Source organism: Cottoperca gobio, chromosome 22 (genome assembly GCF_900634415.1).
Source record: "Cottoperca gobio chromosome 22, fCotGob3.1, whole genome shotgun sequence".
NCBI classification, from domain to species: Eukaryota; Metazoa; Chordata; class Actinopteri; order Perciformes; family Bovichtidae; genus Cottoperca; species Cottoperca gobio.
The window spans coordinates 3,201,770-3,224,474 of record NC_041376.1 but is presented as its reverse complement, the minus strand read 5'-3'; the positions used below and the strand labels follow the sequence as shown (position 1 = coordinate 3,224,474).

The 22,705-nt window shown below is 41.3% G+C and overlaps 1 protein-coding gene across 1 annotated transcript in view; it reads left to right on the top strand.

The window, feature by feature from the left end:
• The first annotated feature begins 7,543 nt into the window (after window positions 1-7,543).
• Window positions 7,544-22,705, top strand: part of sptbn5 (spectrin, beta, non-erythrocytic 5) — a 33,792-nt gene continuing 18,630 nt past the window's right edge. The window contains 35 exon segments of the mRNA XM_029461165.1: window positions 7,544-7,714; window positions 10,958-11,044; window positions 11,133-11,174; window positions 11,176-11,241; window positions 11,596-11,680; window positions 11,881-12,014; window positions 12,152-12,372; window positions 12,490-12,628; window positions 13,136-13,270; window positions 13,372-13,460; window positions 13,618-13,771; window positions 14,467-14,670; window positions 14,834-15,040; window positions 15,157-15,247; window positions 15,500-15,636; window positions 15,774-15,986; window positions 16,125-16,277; window positions 16,674-16,804; window positions 16,964-17,215; window positions 17,318-17,393; window positions 17,490-17,701; window positions 17,860-18,109; window positions 18,221-18,360; window positions 18,818-18,917; window positions 19,209-19,379; window positions 19,467-19,631; window positions 19,714-19,803; window positions 20,129-20,265; window positions 20,553-20,739; window positions 20,906-21,106; window positions 21,207-21,323; window positions 21,562-21,719; window positions 21,881-22,013; window positions 22,117-22,262; window positions 22,521-22,635. Of these exon segments, the coding sequence (XP_029317025.1) occupies window positions 7,580-7,714; window positions 10,958-11,044; window positions 11,133-11,174; window positions 11,176-11,241; window positions 11,596-11,680; window positions 11,881-12,014; window positions 12,152-12,372; window positions 12,490-12,628; window positions 13,136-13,270; window positions 13,372-13,460; window positions 13,618-13,771; window positions 14,467-14,670; window positions 14,834-15,040; window positions 15,157-15,247; window positions 15,500-15,636; window positions 15,774-15,986; window positions 16,125-16,277; window positions 16,674-16,804; window positions 16,964-17,215; window positions 17,318-17,393; window positions 17,490-17,701; window positions 17,860-18,109; window positions 18,221-18,360; window positions 18,818-18,917; window positions 19,209-19,379; window positions 19,467-19,631; window positions 19,714-19,803; window positions 20,129-20,265; window positions 20,553-20,739; window positions 20,906-21,106; window positions 21,207-21,323; window positions 21,562-21,719; window positions 21,881-22,013; window positions 22,117-22,262; window positions 22,521-22,635 (5,073 nt within the window). The 5' untranslated portion in view covers window positions 7,544-7,579.

The following is a 22,705-nucleotide window of genomic DNA, read 5'->3' as shown; positions in this document are numbered from 1 at the left end:
TTTAATGTCCATAAAATTCAGGATTTATTGTATAAACATGTAAAATCAGCTGTCTGGTGGTTTAGGGAGCCTCAACAGAGTTTTGGATGATTCCTGCGTGTAAAGATGCTTCTCTGTCAGACCGTACGTTCAACTAAAAGTGCAAATTATAAATCTTCATTTATCTGAAATGTAAAAGTTTTTATTTTTGTGATTTTTGATGTATTTTGTATTCTTCTTGTTTGAACGTGTTACTGGTCAGAAGTCTGTTACTCTGTCCTGATGATCTCAGACTAATAAAGTTTATTCTACACATGTACTCAACATGTTCTCTGGGTTAAGTTTGTGTTTACTTTTCATCTACTACAACTGAAGCGGCTAACAGCTAACAGTTAATATATTTTAGATTCAGACAATAATCTCATAAAATAGGATGTTTTTATTTAAAAGTCCCACACTCCAGTTAACATTACTGAATGTAGTAGTAGCTCAGGTCGGGTTCAACCGAAGGTCCAAGACTTTAACCTCAAAGTGACCAAATGAAAACCTCAGCACAGATTTAAAGTGAACACCTAAACAGGAACTATATCTTCTGCAAAAAGTAGTTCCAATGAAAACAGTCTGGTGTGTTTTTTTTAAAGACAAACGGTGTCTTTTACATAACGTCCTGTTTCAGATGGACGTGTGTCATTGATCATAACCCTGACAGGAAACCTTCCTCCCTTCTTTTCCTCTCCAGCTTTGTTTTCTTTGTGTACGTTACCATTCTGTGAATAATGAAAGCATGAATACATTATTCAGTTTCATATATTTAACTCCGCAGGGAGCGTATGTTTTTATTATCTGTATCCACACACGTGAAGGTTTTTCTTTCAGCAGACACACTCATTTGGCTTCAACGACCATTGCTATTTGAAAACCCTCGGTATTAATGACACCGGTGGCCTTCAAATGAACTGCAAACCAGTGACATGACAGTAAATAACAATCCTATATCATAATTTAGAATAACATTACTATCTGTAATATTCTATATTTTATTTGGACACTTGGCTCCGTTTGTTTTCAGTCACTGAGCTGAAACTGCTGCTGCACAGGAGCTGATCTTTCCTGCAGCGAGTGAACTAAACGCTCGCACTAATTAGACACTGACGACAAACTGAAACGTTAACCTGCTGATTCTGGTTTACTTTAAAGAGTGTGTGCGTGTATACTGTCTGTGTGAGCTTTGACCCGTGCACCTGCTGTCAGGTGAGTGGAGCTGCTCATGCTGTAAATCCAATGGTTTCAAAGTTCAGACACACACTTTCTTCTTGTATGGTAACATTTGGTGCATGCAGAAACATTCGGACTGTATGTTGGTTTCTGTCTGACATTCTGCAGCTGAAACAATAAAGAGGACGAGAGTGGAAGGTAAGAAAAGTAACTGTGTTTCCTGTCTTCCTGTCTTTCTCTGCCCGTCCTTTTTTGACTCTTTCTGTGTCTTTTTTTCTCTTTCTAAGTGTGTATAAAGTGGCCATTCAGAGATCTGGGAGTGTTTTCTTGTTTATTATCTGCAGGTTATTTTAGTCCTGTGTGATTGTGCATCTCTGTTTCCTGTTGATGTGATGATGTGTAAAGAAATGTATCAGGGAGGTATATTTATTGGCCTTTAACTATTTTTGTCTGTTTAAAGTGAAAGGAAGTGATGGTTTAAAAATATAACTAAAGTACTTTATTAAAATGTAAAAGGGAAACAGTAAAGAGTTAAATGAATAGTTCTACATTGTGTTGGAGAGCTGGCTCTGTCCACGCAGTGGAAAGTGCATTTACTTCAATACTGTACTTGAGTACCATCTAACTTCCACTTCATGCCACTTTATACTTATACTCTATTACATTTCAGAGGGGAATATTGTACTTTTTACTGCAAGACCTTTATTTGACACACACACACACACACACACACACACACACACACACACACACACACACACACACACACACACACACACACACACACACACACACACACACAGCAGAACAGGGGATGACATTGCGGACGGCTCCTGGATTATGACAGCTCAGGTATTTTTACAGCAGTGTTATTAAAGGTGTGACTGCTTCTGTCAGCAAAAAGACACATATAACATTTTAATCAATGACTCAGTGAATGTGAGATCAGATCAAACGGTCATCTGACAGTACATGGTCACCATACATGGTCACCACATGGCTGTAAAATCAGTTTAGATGTGTGAGATGCAGCATTTCTGGCCGTCTGTCGACCACTAATCTTGTGTTTTTTACTACCAGGGATTCAGAATATGTCTAATATGATTTTTGAGGGTTTTTACCTGAAAAAAAAATTAGATTCTCCATTTTGAACCCTCTGATATTTTCTCTGTGTTCTTCCAGCCAATCAAGATGGAGGTCGAGGAGGACGGGGCGGGGCGGGTCAGAGAACTGCAGGAGCAGAGGATGACTGTCCAGAAGAAAACCTTCACCAAGTGGATGAACAGCGTCTTCACTAAGAACGGGGTGAGACAGAAAGACATGATTCAACAATTTCTATTAACGCTGGTTTAAACAAAACCAAAAATATTACCTGTAGTTATTTAAACCCAAAACCATCTGTATGAACCGATACCACAAGAGGGAAGTGAGGAAATGGGTTTTTGTATTCACATCCTTTTACTGAGAAATGAATATTACCACAAGTAAAAGTCCTGCTTTCAAAACCTCACTGAAGTGAAAGCATGTATTATGAGCAAAGTGTGGTTAATGTACTTAACGCGTGGAAACACAGCAGGGCTGAACACACTGTACTAACACAAACATGCAGGACTGACGGTGCGGAAACACTCAAATATTTACTGGATGATTTTGCAAAAGTAATTTTAAACATTTTATTTTATACAAATGTATTTGTTTAATGTACCTGAAACCAATGAAAGACAGGAGATTTATCTGAAACTGGTAATGTGATGATTTTGGAAACACACAAAGTAAATCCCCTTACTCACATAAGTTAAAATGTTTGAGGTACTTGTACTTTAATTGAGTATTTCTACTTGTAACTATATATTCCTATCCACTACTTTTACCTGACAGCTATAAGGATGAGTTACTTTGCAGATAAGAAATGCAAACAAAACCACCTTATAAAATCTGATTTATTTTTTATAGATTAAACTACCCAACTGGATATAAAAGAGTAAAATTATTTATACCAATAATAATATTAATTAATTAACAGAATATTGTATTTATATATTTACATGTATAATTTTGCTGCTAAATTAATACTTCTGTACTTTTACTTTAGTAAAAAAAAATTAAATACAAGACTTTTACTTGTAATGGAGCATATTCAGTGAATTGTATTATTATATAATTATTATATATAATTGACTAGGCAATTAGTCAATTAATTCATCAGTCGATTGATAAATAATCTCTTAATGGATAAAAACAAATAAGAACGTTTGTGTTAACAGAAAATATGTCAGAGCTTGTGCTTTGTGATGATTTCAGTGTTATTCCTCCTGTTCTCTGTTATGACTGTGCTGCATGTTCCTGTCAGATAACCAGCTATTACTGCAGTCTCAGCTCATATACAAACACACATTAATCACCAGTACGTTTAATTGACACAGTTCCAGCCTCCACATGCTCTCGCACAAACATTGTCGAATAAAAATAGATGTGTTCTTGCTCGGTCTCTGGCAGGTTTGACAGATTCCAGTCGCTTCATGTAGTTCTGGGTTTGATTTAGCGTGTTTTCTCTGATAACTGGATGCCAGCTGTTGGCTGTACACTGAGGCTGCTGCTCCTCATTCCCAGAATTCCTCTGGGTTTTCTGCAGGATGGCAGCAGGGAGGAAAAATGCAAGTGCTTTGTACCATCCAGGGCTGTAGCAAGGATTTTAGAAAACTGAGGTCATCAGTCAAAGTCACCACAAACCAGTAAAGGCAGACAAAAAACTATGCCCACATATTTTTGGCCATACACATTTTGATAACTGCCTTGATTAGTATTGTTGTAATATGTATTCCGGCCACTAGTGGCAGCACTGAACACATTGCTGCCGAGCAGAACTCCAGTCTGGCGGTGAGGAAGAAACTCCGCGCCATATTTGAATTAACCTTGTTTGTTTGAATTATAATTGAAGTCTGACAGTTGGGAGTTAATCATGTTTTCTGTCACTAAACACTCACCTGACATCAAATGTTCCCCGCCCGACAAGTCGCTTAGAGGACTGTCTTTTCTCCGGTGAGTGTATCTCTCCGCTTAATTCACATTATTAATACTAGTCTGAAATGTTTTATTCCGTAGCGGATTCATCAAAAAGTGTTTTTTTTGGAGCAGGTTACACTTTTTAAAATGATCTTTGTTTAAATAAAATATTTCAACCGACTGTGAGTTCAAAAATGTTGCTAGGATCGGCAACAAGCTAGCATTGGCAACCAGCTAGCATCGGCAACCAGCTAGCATCGGCAACAAGCTAGCATCGGCAACAAGCTAGCATCGGCAACAAGCTAGCATCATTGAGCTTTGCTAACAGCCGCTCAGGCTAGGTAAGCTAACGTTAGCTGACCAACTGTTAGCTTCTTTCAGTTTGTACACTGACATATTTTACATATGGCACTTCAATTCAATTAAAATAATTTCCTGTATTCAACTATGTAAGTCAACAAAGTCCCTTTACTTAAGTAAAATATAATTAAATTGTACTTAATTCATGTATTTCCATCCAAATAATGTACTTTCACTGACAGCTAATTACTAGTTTCTTTGAGATTCAGAGATTTATTGACTTTTTCGTTTTCTTTTACTACTTTTACTTTTTCTCTCCTTTTGCTCAGTGTTCACTTTTCAACCTTTTTAAAATAGTTTTTATTATTGTTTGTCTCCAATTGTTGTTATCTTGTAAAGCTCTTTGTAACTTTGTTTTGAAAAGTGCTATATAAACTAAGTTGATTTTTATCAGAACATTTTAAGAAACAACAAATAAAAACCAAATAAATCAACATTAACCAAATGATGGATGTTTAATGTAAAATATTCAACTTTCAAAAACTTGTTCTTTTGCAGTCTAATGGAAAAAGGTTAATCTTTTCATTACATAAATCAAATAATCAATTGAAGAACTTATTTAAGTTTACAGACTCAGGTATATTTATTTTATTTGAATACAACAATTCCTCCATCACACTAGTTTGTTGTCTATGTCTTTCAGTGGAACTACAGTTTACACTTTATAATGAAGAAATACTCTATGACAACTGTTTACTAGTGCTGCAACTAATGACTATTTTCATTAACAAATGTTTCAGTTAGTTTTTTCATTCATCAAAAATTCATAATAAATGTGATACTTCCATCTTCTGTTCCGATTCGGCAAGTTGCTAGCCCGACGACCTGGCCTTTTACTTCCTCCTTATTGTTGAGCCTTGTCACATTGGAGAGGAAGAAGGGAAGTAAGTCATGTTCAAAGGTTGGGCTTGGTTAGCTCAGTGGAGTCTTGAATTTGAAAGACCGCTATCATCAGGACTGTTGGCCCTGTGGTCATGTAGTAAAAAGAGTTGTTGGAAGACATGGTGGACTTCCTGTTGCAGTTGTAACTCCAAAACACTTGAGTCTTAAAATTAGGACCGACACTAATCTCATTGGTGGGATTCTCTCCACTTGACGAGCTGCTCTTATCTGTAAGATGTTACCTGACCTGCAGATAACCAGGATGTCCTGAAGCAGACTGGAGGGAGACATTATGTAACACACTTCGGGGGGGAAGAAGCACTCGACCCTCAGGATGATTTAAGGGAAATTAGCCTTTTGACTTTGAACTTCCTGTCACGCACAGAGCTGTCAACATGTCTCCTTACATCTTAGAGAAACTCTCACACTATGCATATGCAATTGTGGAAGAAGTAGTATAATCCTTTACTTAAGTACCAATATGTAAAAATACTCTATTACCAGTAAAAGTTCAGATTCCTGTTAATGAACAGGAGAAAATATTACAGCAAGCAAAACCTGTATCAGTGTTGTAATGGCAACCTATCCTTTTAAGTAAAAGTACACAATTGTTTTCAGCTTCCTGTAATAAGTTGAAGTTTATCTTGCACTTGTTGTGCTTTCCTAAATGTGTTGTTAAATTCCAGCTTTATTTATCTAATCTTTGCTTTTAGAATTTAGTTTTTGTCTCCAAGATATTGAAAACATCCGCATCCAGAGGGAAATATATCTTTAGTTTCCTAATGTCTTCAGATAAAGAGAAGGGAGGAAAAGAAAAACTGTGTGTGTTAGTTTTATTTTGCTATATATATATATATATATATTATATATATATATATTATATATATATATATTATTATATATATATTATATATATATATATATATATATATATATATGCAACCATAGTGGAGTTTTGTGTTTACCTGTGTTCACCTCCTGCAGGAGAATGTGGACCTGACTGACGTTTACACGGAGCTGAAGACCGGAGTCGTCCTGATTCGTCTGCTGGAGCTCATCTCCCAGGAGAAGCTGCCTCCGCCCAGCCGCTGGAAACTGAGAGTCCACTGTCTGGAGAACAACAGCAACGCCATCACCTTCCTCAAAACAAAGGTAACCCACCTGTCCACGTCATTCAGCGTCCTAATCAACAATGTAAAGTCCCCTCCCCAAACCCATCCACTAACCAAAGCAGGCACAGACCTGAGCATCTCACCGCCTGCTTCTCTTTGATTATCTGCGCATACAGGCTCAAAGTCGTACATTTTAACAAAACAAACTGCATGCCAACGCGGCCGAACTAAACTATCTTCACAGTGTACCGTTGTTCAGTTATACAAGAAATCAACTTTAGATCTTTCATGATTTACAAGTCAATTTAAAGTGACAGTTGTGTTCCTGCTTTACAGCTGTTATTTTGACTCCTACACTAAATAAAATAAGTTATAAGTATAATATTTTCCATGTTGTACCCACACAGTCTGAGACACAAACCAATCACTGTCTTTTCCCTCAGATTCGGGTGGAACTGATTGGTCCAGAGAATGTTGTGGACGGAGACCGTACGCTGATCCTGGGTCTGCTGTGGATCATCATCCTCAGGTTCCAGATCGGACCCATCAACCTACAAGAGGTTGGTAATAATACCCAGAACCCTCAGCTTTATTCTCTTTGTGGTTTATGTGTGCAAAATGATCCTTGCAGAATAAAATAAAAACTAATCTCCTTCACTTTGCTCTCCTCCCCTCCTCTCTTTTTCCTCCCCCTCAGGCGGGGGGCAGCGTGGCTCATCGCTCGGCGAAGGAGGCTCTGCTGATCTGGTGTCAGAGGAAAACGTCAGGCTACGACGGCGTCGACGTGCAAGACTTCTCGTCCAGCTGGAGGAGCGGACTGGCCTTCAACGCCCTCATCCACGCCCACCGGTAAAACACACACACATGCACACACTTACACACACTTTCTATTCTCCATCCAATCTGCTCCATCCTCTCTCTCTCTCCATCCCAGTCCTGACCTTTTTGACTACCGCCGTCTCCATGGTGACGACCCCCGCCGAAACCTGGAGCACGCCTTCTCTCTGGCGGAGCGGCAGTTCGGGATCATGCAGCTGCTGGAGGTGGAGGACATGGTGGTCCCTCATCCGGACGAAAAGTCCATCATGACCTACGTGTCCCTGTACTACCACTACTTCTCCAAGATGAAGCAGGGCCAGACGATCCAGAAGAGACTCGCTAAGGTCTGAACCAACCAGCACTGAAACACGAACACCCAAATCACAGTTAATGTTCACGTTTCACGTTCAGGTCAACTTTAATATCCGCACGGGGACATTTTTATTGGTCCAGTGCCTCAGATATGAGGATATTATAAATTCCACAGTAAAAACAAGAAAATAACATAAAAAATAAGACCACAGAATAATAATAATAATAATAACAATAACAATAACAATAACAATAATAATAATAAACAATAAAGTTGAACGAAAACAACAGTAAAATTAAATTTGATACAAATTGCAAGTGACCAGCTAAGAGGCCTGTTGATTAAGCTGCATGTTATACGGTTTATGTTACTTTATACTTCTACTCCACTATATTTCAGAGATAATACTACTACTTGTAGTCCACTGCAGCTATAGCTACTAGTACTACTAGCTACTACGACTTGATTTACAGAGAGACACATACAGTTCATTATCGTCACTGTCCAAACCGTGGACTCTTCTGCCCTCTGCAGGCTGCTGTAGGAACTGCAGCAGCAGCCAGCTGTCTGATTAACACACACATGGCATTCGCCTGCATACTGTAGGTAACTGCAGAAACGTTCAGCGCCTGTAGTCCATCTGTCAGCTCACACTCTCATCAGGACTTCCTTTAATCCGTCAGGTTCCACCTCCTGCCTGTCAGTCAGTGTGGATTACTGCTGGATTAGATCCAAGGCTGACAGGAAGTCACCTGCTGACAGAGCTACAACACACAGAACCCACAACAGCACTGTGGGTCACTTTAATTATAACGGAGCAGTAGACTAGAGATAAAAAAAAAAAGGAAGAGAACTTTACTCAAATACTGGACTTAAGTACAAATTTGAGGTACTTTGCTTGAGTATTTTCTTCTCATGCCACGTTCTTCTTCTACTCCACTATATCAGGAAATATTGTACTTTTATTTGCTTTTATTTTTTTTGCAGACCAAATATACGACTGTGATTTTAAGAATATTATTTGGCAATACTTTGATAATCGTTTAAGTAATTTTTCATGTAAGAAACATGAAGTGTGTGAAGATTTGTGGCCTTCACTTTTAATAATGTTAATTGTAACATATTAACGTTGAGGTTTGGACTGTTGGTTGGACTGAACAAACGTTGTGAAGGTGTCACTTTAGGCTCTGGATAATTGTCACAACATTTCTCACTACTCTCACGAACCAAACAATCAATGGATTAATAATGGATGATATATAATAGTATAACAGTCACAGGGGACATTTTCCTTGTTCTACGTAATAACATAATAACACTTTTACTTGTAAAAGAGTATCTGTACTGTGTAGTATTAGTACTTTATGGATGATTGATGTTAGTAGATCAGGTGACCATGGAGGCTTTCTATCTGGTGTAGTTCACTGTGGGCGGAGCTACACACACTAAGCTTATCAGATCAGATCACACACTCTGAGACGCTGCGAGTCATTCAGAGCTGACCGCTGCTGAAGTGTCACACCTTTACCTGCTGATGGCTCAGAGATGTCTGTATCAGTTCATTCAAAACTAAGCTGAAGATTTTACTGAGGACTTAAGAGGAATTTTAAGTTTTTTTGTTTGTAGTTGTTGTCAGTTATCTCTGTTTGGTTGTTGGTAAGCTTTCGTGTTTGTTTTGAGAGTTTGGTTGTAGCTGCAAAGTTGAGTTTCTTCATTGTGACCGAGAACAGATGTTGCTTTTCAGACATTGTGTCGGATAAAAGATATTATTCCTCCTGTTTCTCAGACGCAAGTTCTTGGACTCAAACAGTTCTGTGTTCTGATGCAGTGGTCCCAAGTTTCTTACCTTATGTAGATGCAAAATTGGATTTGCAAGTCTATCTGTAATGGATGATTCCAGGTATGCAGAAGATTGAACAACGGCTTTCAAAGTTTGAATTGGTGGCAACAGGAGGGTCGAGGGTATTTAGAAACATTCCCAGCGGTTATAATGTTTGCACCAGGTGTGTTCCAGGTACGTTTAGAGGTTTCAGTAAAGAATTGGAGTTAACACAGATGTGCTTTAGCTGTGGTTGAGTTATCTAGAAGCATCTCCAGCCGTAACACTGTACCAGGTGTGTTCCAGGTATATTTGAGCTTTAAATTGGAGTCAATTTGAATGTGTGGAGGTGTATGAAGTGTGATCTCTCGTGATTTCCTCCATTATATATATTTTAAGGAAGAATATTTATAGTGATTTTCTGGGTACTTCACTGTACGTACCAGATGTGTCCATGTTTACCTACGTCACATGTCGTCCTTTAATAAGCCCAGCAGGTTGGTCAAATCTTGGTTCAGGTCTTTTTTGACCAACAAATGTTTTCTTCAGGAGGTGAAACATTTACAGGTTGTGTTCTAGGTGTTTAACGGGGTAATATGCTGTAGGTGTGTATGTGCTGGGTTTACAGTATGTCAATGGGAGGAAGTCTCAGTTGTCAGTGGGGGAAGAGGCAGCACAGGAGAGACCCTTCCACCAGATCCCACCACAAGGTTTGTTATGTGTCTCTAGAGCATCATCCTGTCTTATTGTTTACGTGTCTTGTGTGTAAAGTCATGCAAAGGTTTTAACAGACTGATAACTTCTCAAAACCCTCTAAAATAAAGTGTGAGGTTCCTCAGGGATTCATTTTAGTGCCACTGTCTTTTAAATGTTGATCCCTGATGGTGGACTTTCCAAATCTGCTGATGACACTCTGCTGTCTGTGGTTGTTTCTGCTGTTGACACAGAAACAATTGATGCTCTTTTTTTTTTCACACAATGTTTTACTGCTCAGCCAGGTTTGAATGTGTCTCTTAAAATAAATAATTAATAACAAGTTTGGAAAAACATATTTTTGTTTTGTATTAATTCATGTTGCAGAGAAACCAAACAAAAAGTCCACCGTCTCATTCTCAGATTACATTTTTATATACTTTTCAATTTTTTTAATTAATTGTTAAAGTAATTTTCAAGCTAAAGTGATAAACTAGTTACAGCCTCTGAATTGTTCAGATTTATTGCTTTTCAAACTGGTCATTGGTTGGTCATTCTACACAGTATACATTAACTGGCAGATTATTGATAATGAAAATAATCTTTAGTTGCAGCTCTAGTAGAATATTGTTGAAATCACAGGCATGCCTTTCAAGACGCCATCATAACCATTACATCCATAGTAAGGAGATATTAAAATGTGCTTTCTGTGGGATAATGGGACGGCAGAATCATTTTGAATGTTCCTCTCTGTCTCCTCAGATAGTCGGGATGCTTATGGAGCTGGATGACATGAAGGTCCAGTATGAGAGGCTGGTCTCAGATTTGCTTCACTGGATCAAAACCAAGGTTACAAAAACAAATAAACGTGTTGATGTTTGGATGCGATGACACGATTCTTACGTTGCTGATGGACTGATTGATTGTTTGACTGAAGGTGGTGCAGCTGAATGACAGACGATTCCCAAACTCTGTAAGGAGAGATGCAGAATCTTATGACGGCGTTCAAGACCTACAGGACGGTAGAGAAACCTCCCAAATATCAGGTATGAAGACACAAGAGTCAAGCATCTCCCCTTCACCTACTGAGCCTTCAAGCTGATGTATTTCTCAGCTTTCAGGTCAAATCTCTTGTTTATCCTTTATTATTAAATAAATAAATATAATTTGATATTTTTTAACAATTGATGATACTGTCTCTCATAATCAAAGGAATCAGTGTTTTATTTTCTATATATATATATATATATATATATATATATATATATATATATATATATATATATATATATATATATATATATATATATATATATATATATATATATATATATATATATATATATATATATATATATATATATATATATATTTTTTTTTTTTTGTCTCTGTGTCTTTAGGAGCGTGGGGCAATTGAAGCTCATCTTTTCAGTCTGAAGACTCAGCTGGCTGCCAACAACCAATGGGCTTACAATCCTCCAGAGGGTATAAAACACACACACAGATACACACTCACTGGTGTACAATACATAGACACATTCACATGCAGGCAATATTATATTTAGTTAACTTTCATGAAAGAAATACACCCTTGACTTCTGTGGCTTCCATTATAATTGTTTCATCAGTGTGTGTGTGTGTGTGTGTGTGTGTGTGTGTGTGTGTGTGTGTGTGTGTGTGAGAAGGTAAAACCCTGAGTGACATAGAGAAGAATTGGGTTTTGCTGGAGAGAGCTGAGCATGAGCGAGAGCGAGCCCTGCAGGAGGCACTGCTCCGCCTGGAGAACATGGAGCAGCTCGCCCAGAAGTTTGAGAGGAAGGTAACAGCGTCTGTCCCAAAAAAGAAAAACTTCCTAAAAGTTTCTTTCTCTTAGTTCTTTAATGTCTTTTTACATGCGTGACTGTAATTGTGCATATCCTAAATTCAATCAACAGTCGGTTTGTTTTGGTATCTCAGGCAGCATTGAGGGAGGGGTATCTGGAGGACACGCTGCGTCTGATCCGGAGGCAGGACAACAGAGGTCTCTCCAGCCTGGAGGAGGCTCAGGCCGCCGGCCGCCGTCTGGAAGCCCTGGCCACCGACGCTCTGGCCAGAGAGCCACGGTTCGCCGCCCTGAGAGACATGGCAAAGACCATCGAGAGAGGAAACTACCACAGCAAGGAGCAGATTATCAGGAGGTGAACATGCCCTGTTTATTATAAATGACAGAGGTTATGGAAATAAAACTTAGATTTACATTTCGTGTGTGTTTACTGATTATACATACAACTTTGTGCGGGTTTTCTTTTTTTAAGAGAGGAGAACATTAGCCATCGATGGAAGGACCTACTGCAACAGCTCCAAGAGCAGAGGGGGCTGCTGGGAAATGTAGTTGAGAATCTCAGCGTCCTCCGAGACATCGACTTCGTCTCCCAGGAACTGAAAGAACTGCACGTGAGTTCACACTGAAACTATTAATTAATAAGGAAGATGCTAAGTAGAAATGTGTACATGTCAGGAAAACAGGAAGTCTGATTGTACAAAATAAAAGCCTATTTCTTCACATACTTGTGTTCATAATAGTTCTGTCTATTTGTTACTTTTATTTGTGCAGCTTTGTTGTCCTTTCTCTTGGCTCTGTGTGAGCACATTGAGAGAAGTGTCTATTTCTTTTTATGTGCTCACATACTTCGCCAATAAAGCTGATTCTGATTTAAAGTTTAGGCAATGTAAAGTATGACCTTTTATTAATGAAAAGAAGTGTAAAATAAAGAAGTGGAGTAAAATGTTGTTTCATTCTATATTATAGTTTAAAAAAGACTGTTTGTATGAAAAAAAGACGGTAAAATGATTTATTCTAGACTAAAATGTACAAAACTATGATGTAAGAAGTTGGTGATGACTGCGTTATTTACTTGACTTTCTCTGTCGCTCATCCCTCTATCTCCTCCCGTCTCCCAGTCCCAGGCCAGTTCCTCTGAACTGGGGAAACAGCTGGCCGAGGTGGAGTCTCTCCTTCAGAAGCAGGATCTCCTCGAAGCTCAATTCTCAGCTCACGGCGAAACCATCACCGCCATCGGCAGGACGGTGCTGAAGGTGTGATATTGATTGTGTTTATATTACCATACTGTCAGGAGAAGTTTTAGATGGAGCTCATGGGTGATTTGTCCACTGATCTGTCTCTCTCTGCCTTGCAGGTGAAAGTGAGAGACGGTCAGCAGATTCAGAGCAGAGTGAGAGCTCTTGAGACTCAGTACAAATCTCTGGTGTCCCTCAGCAGCAACAGGTTTACTTCTGTTTTCACTTTTATAATTTCTGATTGAGAAACTGATAATTTATTAATCAACAGACATGAATACATATCATTTCTTTACACCTCCATCTGTCTCCTGTTCTCTCTTCTCTTGTGCCCTCTCCCCTTCCCTCCCCCTCTCCCCTGCCAGGAGGAGACAGTTGGAGGCTCAGTTGAGGCTGTTTGAGTTCTTCTATGACTGTGAGGAGATGGAGGCCTGGCTTTATGAACGCTGGTTGAGGCTGCAGACGGCCGGACTCGGACGAGACCTGAACAACATCCAGCTGGCCCAACACAAACACAAGGTGGACCTCACGAGTTGGCATTCACCAATTATCTTATTTAAAACAGAAAAGAGAGGTTTCAGATCAGAACTCTTCTGTGTTCAACCTTGAGGTCTAACAAACGAGTTGAATTAATTTCCTTCAACATAAAACATTTGCAAGGCCAATTTAAAATAACAACTATGTTTGCTTGCTCGCTGCCTTCTTCAATGCCTTTTATTGGCACATTGCTTTGTCTAAATAAGTATATTTACCACACAAATTAAATCATTTAAATGAATGATTTGTAATTTTAGGGCCTCAGTTAGATTGGAGGGTATTATTAATCTAAACTTTATCTAAACTAAGGAAACTAGTAAGGAAAAGTAAAGGGATACAAATAAATAAACATTATATAAAAATAACATTTAAAAATAAAATATATATATATACAGAAAAATAGTATTCAAACTACTATTACATGCAAATAATAATTAAAAATATTAATACATATATACAGACATAAAAATAAAAATTATCGGGAAGATAAATGACATAAATCACATTAATTAATTTAATTGACCTATTTATTCTTTTAATTATTCCTCTTTATATTTCCATATCTATTTTCTTATTTTCTTATTCTTTTATATTTGTATTATTTTTTTATGGCACTCCTATGTCTCCATAATACTGATTTGTATGTTTTGTAATTTAATCTGATTACTTCCTGAAAGGTGTTGGAGGCGGAGCTCCAGGCCCAGGAGTCTCTGTACCAGGGGGTTCTGGGTAGAGGTCAGGACCTGCTGTCCAAACAGAGTCAGCTCAACCAGCGAGCGATCCAGAAGTGGATCCGAACCCTGAAGAAGAAGTGGAGCAACCTCACCGATGAAGCAACAGGACGCCGCAACAGACTGCAGGCCGCCTCCATCATCAAACAGGTAGATAAGGGAAAGGTAATATAAGATAACACAATACTCCGGTGTAGTGATGAGCAGTTCTTCATGGGTGGTAAAACAAACAAAACAAATGCAGAAGTATTCATTAAAATAAAAATATAACCGCCAAAATCTTTACACATCTAACTACTTTATCTCCGTTCAGTACTTTGCAGATGTGGCAGAGGCCGACTCCTGGCTGGGCGACAGGAAACCGCTGGTGACCAGCGAGGATCATGGGAAGGATGAATCGAGTACGGCGGCATTGCTGCAGCGACACTTGCGGTTGGAGAAGGAGATGGCAGCCTACACCTCGGAGATAAAGAGACTGTCGGAGCAGGCGAGGAGCGCCATGCAGCAAACCGCTCTGACTGTAAGTACACACGGAAATCATACTTTATCATACTTTCCGTGGTGAAACGGTACACAGAAGTCACGGTTCAGTGACTAAACTAAAATAAAATCTACGCTGACTCTCTTCCTGTGTAGGCGGAGCCTCAGCAGATTAAGATGATCCAATGCAGCGACTCATCTGGAGACGAGGAGGGGACAGGAGCGGTGACATCACCAGCCGTCTACCGTCAGGGGTGGGAGGGGCTCCGGGAGCTCCCCCTCTCAGAGTGAGGTCAGCAAGGCCAAGGTCCGCTTCAAATACAGCAGAGGTACTGGAGGTCTGCTCTGTGTGTCACAGCAAGGCATGATGGGAAATGACACAAACATTTTTTTTTTAAGTCCTATTAATCTAACTTCCAATAACAAAGAAGCAAATGTGTTTGTGGGGAAGAATATCAAAGGAACACACAACATTATCTGTGTACTGAACTGGTTTCAGGTCAGTTTCTGTGGGATCGAAATGAGATTGTCACCATCGTCAGCAATGAGCCGGATGGTGACCGAGTTCTGGCCAGAGACAGCCGAGGAAACCAGCAGCTCGTCCCCAAAACCTTCCTCAGCCTGCTGCCAGCCACGGTACGATCAGTAATCAATAACATTTAGATCAATCAGTAACCTTTTAAATCTATGTCTTTAAGACCTGCCTGTAAAGATGAGTCATTTTCAAACAATAATAAGTCTAATTATTGTCCTTTCTCCCTCACTCTGCTCAGGCTCCTCCTTCCTCGCCGCCTGTCTCCACCAATGGCGAGCCAGAGAGCCCAAACAGGATGTTGAGTCGTCCGAGGAGCAGCCGCTCGATGCGTCGCGTCACAGCTGAGAGCCAAACAACATGTCTGCCGGACCCTCAGTACCAGAGAGAAACTGTGGAGAGTACGCAGGCCAGCCTGGACCGGGACTACAACTCCCTGTACAACCTGGTCAAGGTGAGAGGGGCAGCATTGACTATAGTTAGTGTGAAGATTGAAATAAAGGAAGTCATGAAGCTGCAGTGAACATTTAAAGAGATTTAAAGCAGCTTCTATGAAAAGTAAAAATCAGATTTTATGGCTGTTTGTTTGCAGTCGAAGACGCTGCGCCTGCAGGAGACGCTGCGTCTGCATCGATTCTACAACAGCTGCCAGGAGTTTGAGTCGTGGATTGAGGACAAGGAGAATATCCTGAACACCTTCAGCACCGACGGCGACAACCTGGGAGTAGTTCAGGCTAAATACGAGGTCAAGACTTCACTCCGCACGACACATTAACCTAAAGTGTTTAAATCACGCTCATTTCTTTAAGTGGAATATCTCTGCATGTTTCCCATTATTTCAAACGGTTTTACAAGCATCTGCACATTCATTAAAATCCTGTATATTGTTACAGGTCAGACACACTTTCTGTATTTATTATCATTTCTTTGCATTTTAATCTTTGACTTTAGTTTTTAGATTTGAAATGACTAATTGATTATGAGCAATTTAACTTTTTGAATATTGGACTGGATTTTAAAAAAGTCCATAAAATAATGATGAAAAGTTTTTTTTTAATCGAAAGGACCGACTTATTAAAGAAACCACATAAACTCAGATCAAGTAAAATATTCACATTTTAGGTTTGACTTCCTGTTTTAGAACTTCGTGACTGAGTTGGTAAGTGGGCGTGGCCAGTTTGATGACATCATCAAGATGGCGGATGAGCTGGTGAAGAGCCGACACAGTAAACAGAGAGAGATCCAGGACAGACGGAGGGCGGTTTCCAACAGGTACAAACTGAACATGAAACTAAGCAACTCGGTCCAGAAAGAATCAAATTAACAAGTGACACTGATGGTTCCGACTGCAAATGATCTTTGATGTGGGCTGAAGGGATCAGGCCGGCCTGTATTAACCTGGCGTTGATCTCCCGTCCCTCGTGTCTGCAGGTGGGATCGGATCCAGCAGCTGAAGGATGAGAAAGGACACGAGCTGCTGAGTACAGCAGACGTGCAGTCCTTCTTGCAGAGCTGCCAGGAGGCCAAAGCTCAGCTGCAGGGCCAGCTGTCCGGCCTGGAGACCGTGGACGTGGGCTGCAGCTCCTTCACCCTGCTGGCTGAGGAGAAGAACCAGACTCAGACCCTCAGAGACATCCAGACCCTGGAGGCCAAGATCGCCTACCTGAAGAGCGTCGCCAAGATGTACGGGCCTGATCTAGGCTGGAGACACACAATTTATTGGAAAAGTCAACAGTGTAGAAGTAACTGTCTTCTAGTCCATGATGTATATTTTCTGTGTTACAGGAAGCAGGACTGCAGTCCAGCAGAGAGCGCAGCCATCGTGGAGGAGGTTCGGGGTCTGGAGGCTCTGCTGAATCAGGTTTGAGTTTAATTCATGATAAACTGAAGAAGACCCTGCAGTCAGAACTCACAGCATCTCTCGTTCACACTGTTCTCCTGTTCTGTTGTGGACCAGTTGAAGCATCAGGCTGCAGACAGACAGCGGCTCCTGGAGGAGGCCCGTCGGCTGCAGAGCTTCCAGCAACAGGCCAAGGAGCTGCAGCGCTGGGCCGGCTCGGTCCAGGAGCGCCTCCTGCAGGATGAGACGGCCACTGACGTAGCATCAGCCGTCGCCCTGCTGGAGCAACACCAGGAGCTCCAGCAGGAGATGGAGGAGCAGAGGAGCAGGTAAAGATGAGGAGTTTCCCTTGTTGGCTGCAGAATGAGAAGGATGTATTTGTGGTTATTTAATTTGTAAGATGCAAGAGATTTGAGCCACACAGAAAAGCTCAACATTAAAACTGTCGGTGTAAATGATTGAATCTGCCATGTTTTTGTTTTCTCAGGTCGAAGGAGATGGAAAAGTTGGGGAAATCTCTTCAGCAGGGCTCAGCTAATGGGAAGGTGGGAGGTGTCGATGTCCAACAAACCCTGGACAAGCTCAACGCTGATTGGTCCAAGCTTGACAAGCTGTGGACCAGTAGGAAGGAGCATTTGGAGCAGGGGGTGGAGCTCCAGAGGCTGGACCAGGAGGGAGACCGGATCGAAGCGACGCTGTCTGGACACGAAGCCCGACTGAGGGTCAATGACGTCGGGGTGAGGACGCTTCACTCTGATCTGTTTTCATGGTCCATCCTAAATATACATTCACAGTGACTTGAGACATGAAAGCATTATGTTTCATCTTCTGTGTGTTTATTGCTGCAGGACTCGGTGGACAGTGTCCACAGTCTGCTGGGCCGACAGGAGGAGCTCGAAGGTCTCCTGAAGGCTTTGGATCAACAAGTGGATCATTTCACTGAACGCAGCCAGGAGCTCGTCAACCAGCAACACTACGCCGCGAAACAGTAAGAGAACACAACCGAAACATCAGCGTCCAGACGGATAAATATGTAGTTCAATATGATTAAGATTAAAGATGAACAAGACACAATTTGAGATCCATGGACTTTTTTACAGTGCCTACTAAGTCATTATTTTGAGAAGAGTTGTCATTATAATGAATGCATTTCTTCACATTGGCAGAAATGGGCTTCCAAAGAGATCAGATAAAAATATATAGGTATAAAAAACCTTCAATAACTACTTTCTTTAGGTGTTGATCACGGTTTGTTTGTTAAAACCATTACATGATTTGATGATATCATTATGACACCACTGAAAGAATAAAGTAATATATATATAATAGAGCAACAATGCTGATGTAAAGACAAAAACAATCTCTACAAATGTCCAGTACAAGTCCAACACATCGAACTACCTCAATAGCAGTGATATGTGTATAATGCTGAGTTTATCTTTAAGCATCAATGAGAGGAGCAGGAGCATCCAGATGGACAACAGGAAGTTAAAGGAGAACAGCAGGCAGAGGAGGAGTCTGCTGCTGGCCTCAAAGAAATATCAGGTATTATTATTATATATTGACCATACAGTATATACCATACATTGACCACTACAGATCACCATTAGTTTCCATATAGGTCCCATTTGAGATGCAATATCTCTTCTTCCAGGGAGTCCTGGTCAACTTTTGGGTTTGTTCTGTTCAACACATGTGTGCTGAATATTGTGACTTTAAAGTCAAAATCATGACACAACTTTAAAAGTAGTTCCTGTAGGAGAAACCTTTTAAATGAATGTTATATCTTGATATTATAATGTTAATTCAGTCATCAATGATCGGTTCATTCTGCAGGAGTTCCAGAGAGACGCGGACGAGCTGCTGCTGTGGATGGAGGAGAAGTTTAAGGTGGCGGAGGACGAGTCATACCGCGACCCCACAAACGTTCTCCGAAAGCTGAAGAGACACGAGGCGGCGGAGATGGAGATGCAGGCTAACCAGGTCTGGCTGGACAGACTGGTTCAGGTAAACTGCCTCTCGCTGGTCCCCAGTCCAAAGACGTGCAGCTCACATTGTGTAAACACCGCTTAACTCATGCATGTCTATGTTCAGCTGGGGCAGGAGATGCTCACTGAAGAGCACAACGACAGTCAGAGCATCAGCAGGAAGTCAACTCAGCTCAGCAGCCGGTGGAGGAGACTTCAGGACAAGATGGCCGACAGAGGAGACAAACTGAGACAGGCGGGACAGCAGGAGCAGCTGATGGAGCTGCTGCAGGTAAAACACTGACTGACGACGACTGCAGGCTGAAGGTAACGATGTTTCAGTACATTTTTTAAGTTCCTTATTGTTACTTCAGGATGCCAAGCTGAAGATTGAGGCAATCCAGTGGATGCTGAACAACGCTGCCCAAGGTCACGACCTGCGCTCCAGCCGACAGCTTCTGAAGGTGAGGAGAACATCTTTTTATACATCACGGCCCCCATCTGCATGTTTTTTGCAAAGCCAATTGTTAGATAACTTTTGAAAAATCTATTTTACCACTATACGAAGTGTTAGATGTTTTATTGGTAAGGGACCCTCTCAGCTATTCTTAAACCAGATGTTATTCCAGGTAGGTAAATGATGTACCTCTTACAAATATGAACAGCAGACGTGAGTAAAGTCATTTTATATAACATCTGTGGTGGTCCACTCTAGTTTAATTACATGCAGTATTTACTGTGGAACTGGAATTTGTTGGCGGTCAGTAACTTCTGGGTTTCTGTGTGAAGGAGCATCAGCAGCTGGAGCAGGAGGCCAAGGAGCTGGCGGAGAAGATCAACTCCATTGTCAGCAGGGCCAAACACCTCGCCTCTAATCACTTTGACTCCCAGAGGATCCTCCAGGAGACCGACACTTACCTCACTCTGTGAGTCCTCTTTGACCACTTTCACATTCATCGTCCCCAGAGGATGAATCTTACCGACTTAGATGGTCCACTTTGACTTTTTCCTCTAGCTCCACCATTATAAACGATGAGAAATCATCTTTCTTGGAGAGTAAAACAGGAATTCCTCGGGATTCTATCGTTGGTCCTCTTGTCTTCAGTTTATATTGGTTCTACAGTAGAAATAAGGAGAGGATAAAGGAGGAAGATGATTAATCTTAGATGTAGTGGTTCATGAAGCAGATGATTTGATGATCTTTGTGCTGCAGGTTCAAGTCTCTCCAGAAGCCTCTGGACCGGCGTCGAGCTCAGCTGGAGGCGTCGGTGCTGCTGTTTGGGTTTTATCATGACGTGGATCTGGAGCTCAGCTGGATCTCTGAACATGTTCCTGCCTCTGGATCTACAGGATACGACAAGTCTCTGGCTGGAGCCATCAGCCTCATGCAGAAACACAAGGTACCAGCTGGATTACAGTTTGTCACTTAGAAAAAGATAATTTTTCTCCTTACATTAATCTTAACCGCTCAGAATAAAATAATGATGGTGAAAATAAACTAAGGGGGTTTTTTATCTTAATCTTTACAAATTCACATAACCGTTAAAACATGATGTGATTACTTAGGAGTTGCAAGCGGAAGTGAACGCCCATCAAAAACACTTGAGCCATGTCCTGGAGAAGGGACAGGGCCTGGCCAAATCCAGTAAATCAGATGGAGAGGAAGTGCTCCAGAGGTGCAGGCACCTGAGTGCAGAATGGGAGGAGCTAGAGGAGGCCTGCAACAGGAGAGCAGCTCACCTGAGCAAGGCCATCACCAGAGAACAGGTGAGAGGGATACGTAGAGATGGGATACAATTACACATTTGAGAAACAGTTTTTGAAGCATTTTGTGCTGAATCTTCTCTGAATGTGACTTTGTCTCCAGCTGCTGTTGGACTGCTCAGAGCTGGAGTCCAGGCTGACCGAGACACTCACTCTGGTGAACACCGAGGACTACGGCAAAGACCATCTGGCCACACAGAGTTTACTCACCAAACACCAGGTACAACACACACTCTGAGAGTTCTGTACTTAACCAAAACAATAGGGGACCTCAGATCCTTCCCTGTGGAACTCCTTCTCAAAGTAAAGCTGAAATCTGCAGATACTTACAGGTATCTTTACTTTGTATTTGTCAACTTTTTTGTATCTTTTGCATATATTAACATATAACATAGCATATATTAAATGTAGCAGCGTGTGCATCTGTGAACAGTATCCTGATGATTCCCTGGCTGTAGGTGTTGGAGGGCCAGCTGGAGGTGCTCGAGGTGGAGGTGGAGGAGTTAGGAGACCAGGTGGAGCAGGCGATCCAGAACTGGAGCCTGGAGGAGCTCAACAGGCCTTTCAGTCGCCTCAGCAGTCTGAACCAGCAGCTGCAGCACCAGGCTGCTCTCAGGTAAATTCTGATTCAATGCTTTACTACAACTTGAGCTGGCACCATTAAAAGTACCAAATAAGCTATCAGCAGTTCCTGTTTGCAGTGTACTCTAGGATGTACAGACAACTATCACTGGATTACTTTTCACCTACCCTTTCACCTCATGTTGCTCCCTCCAGAGGCCAGAGGTTAAAGGAAGTCCTCCATATGCACGAGTTCAGACGGGAGTCATCGGAGCTGGAGGACTGGATGAACCAGCAGAGACTGACGGCAGAGTCTCAGGACCTCGGCAACGACTACCAACATATTCAGGTTACATCTCATTAACATTTCTTGTGATTCAGGTGATTTAGGGTAAAGACGGTAAAGGTCACAGTAGAGTAAAGAGGTTCTGTGTTTGTGATGAACGTTTCAGTTGCTCCGTGGGAAGTTTGAAGGTTTCCTGAAGCAGCTGGAAGTTGGAGAGGAGAGACTGCAGAGCTGCAGCGAGCTGGCTGCTCGACTGATCCACAACAAACATCCACAGAGCTCTGCAGTCAGAGAGACACTGCAGCAGCTCAGGTATACACTCAGGTGTTCACTCAGGTGTTCACTCAGGTGTTCACTCAGGTGTTCACTCAGGTGTTCACTCAGACAGCCAGTGAGGTAGTGAGCCTGATAAGTAATCAGTTATACCACACTAATATAGAATACAAAAATAATTCTTCACTTCTTCAGGGAATCGATGCACATGGGAGGTGCAGTCAGCGAGAGAATAGTTAGATGATGGAAGATGCAGCATTGTGTGTTTGCCTTTGTGTTAATTCTGTTTGTCTGCAGTGCATGCTGGGAGGATTTGAAGGGCGTGGCAAGAGAGCGTCAGGATCAGCTGCAGAGAGCCGAGGAATGTCACCGCTTTTACCAAGATCTGAGCGACGCACTGACACTCATCAAGGTACAGTATAAATCTGTACATCACATGCATCCATTCAGACATGTTGAAGTCAAACCCTCAGGATCTCTCT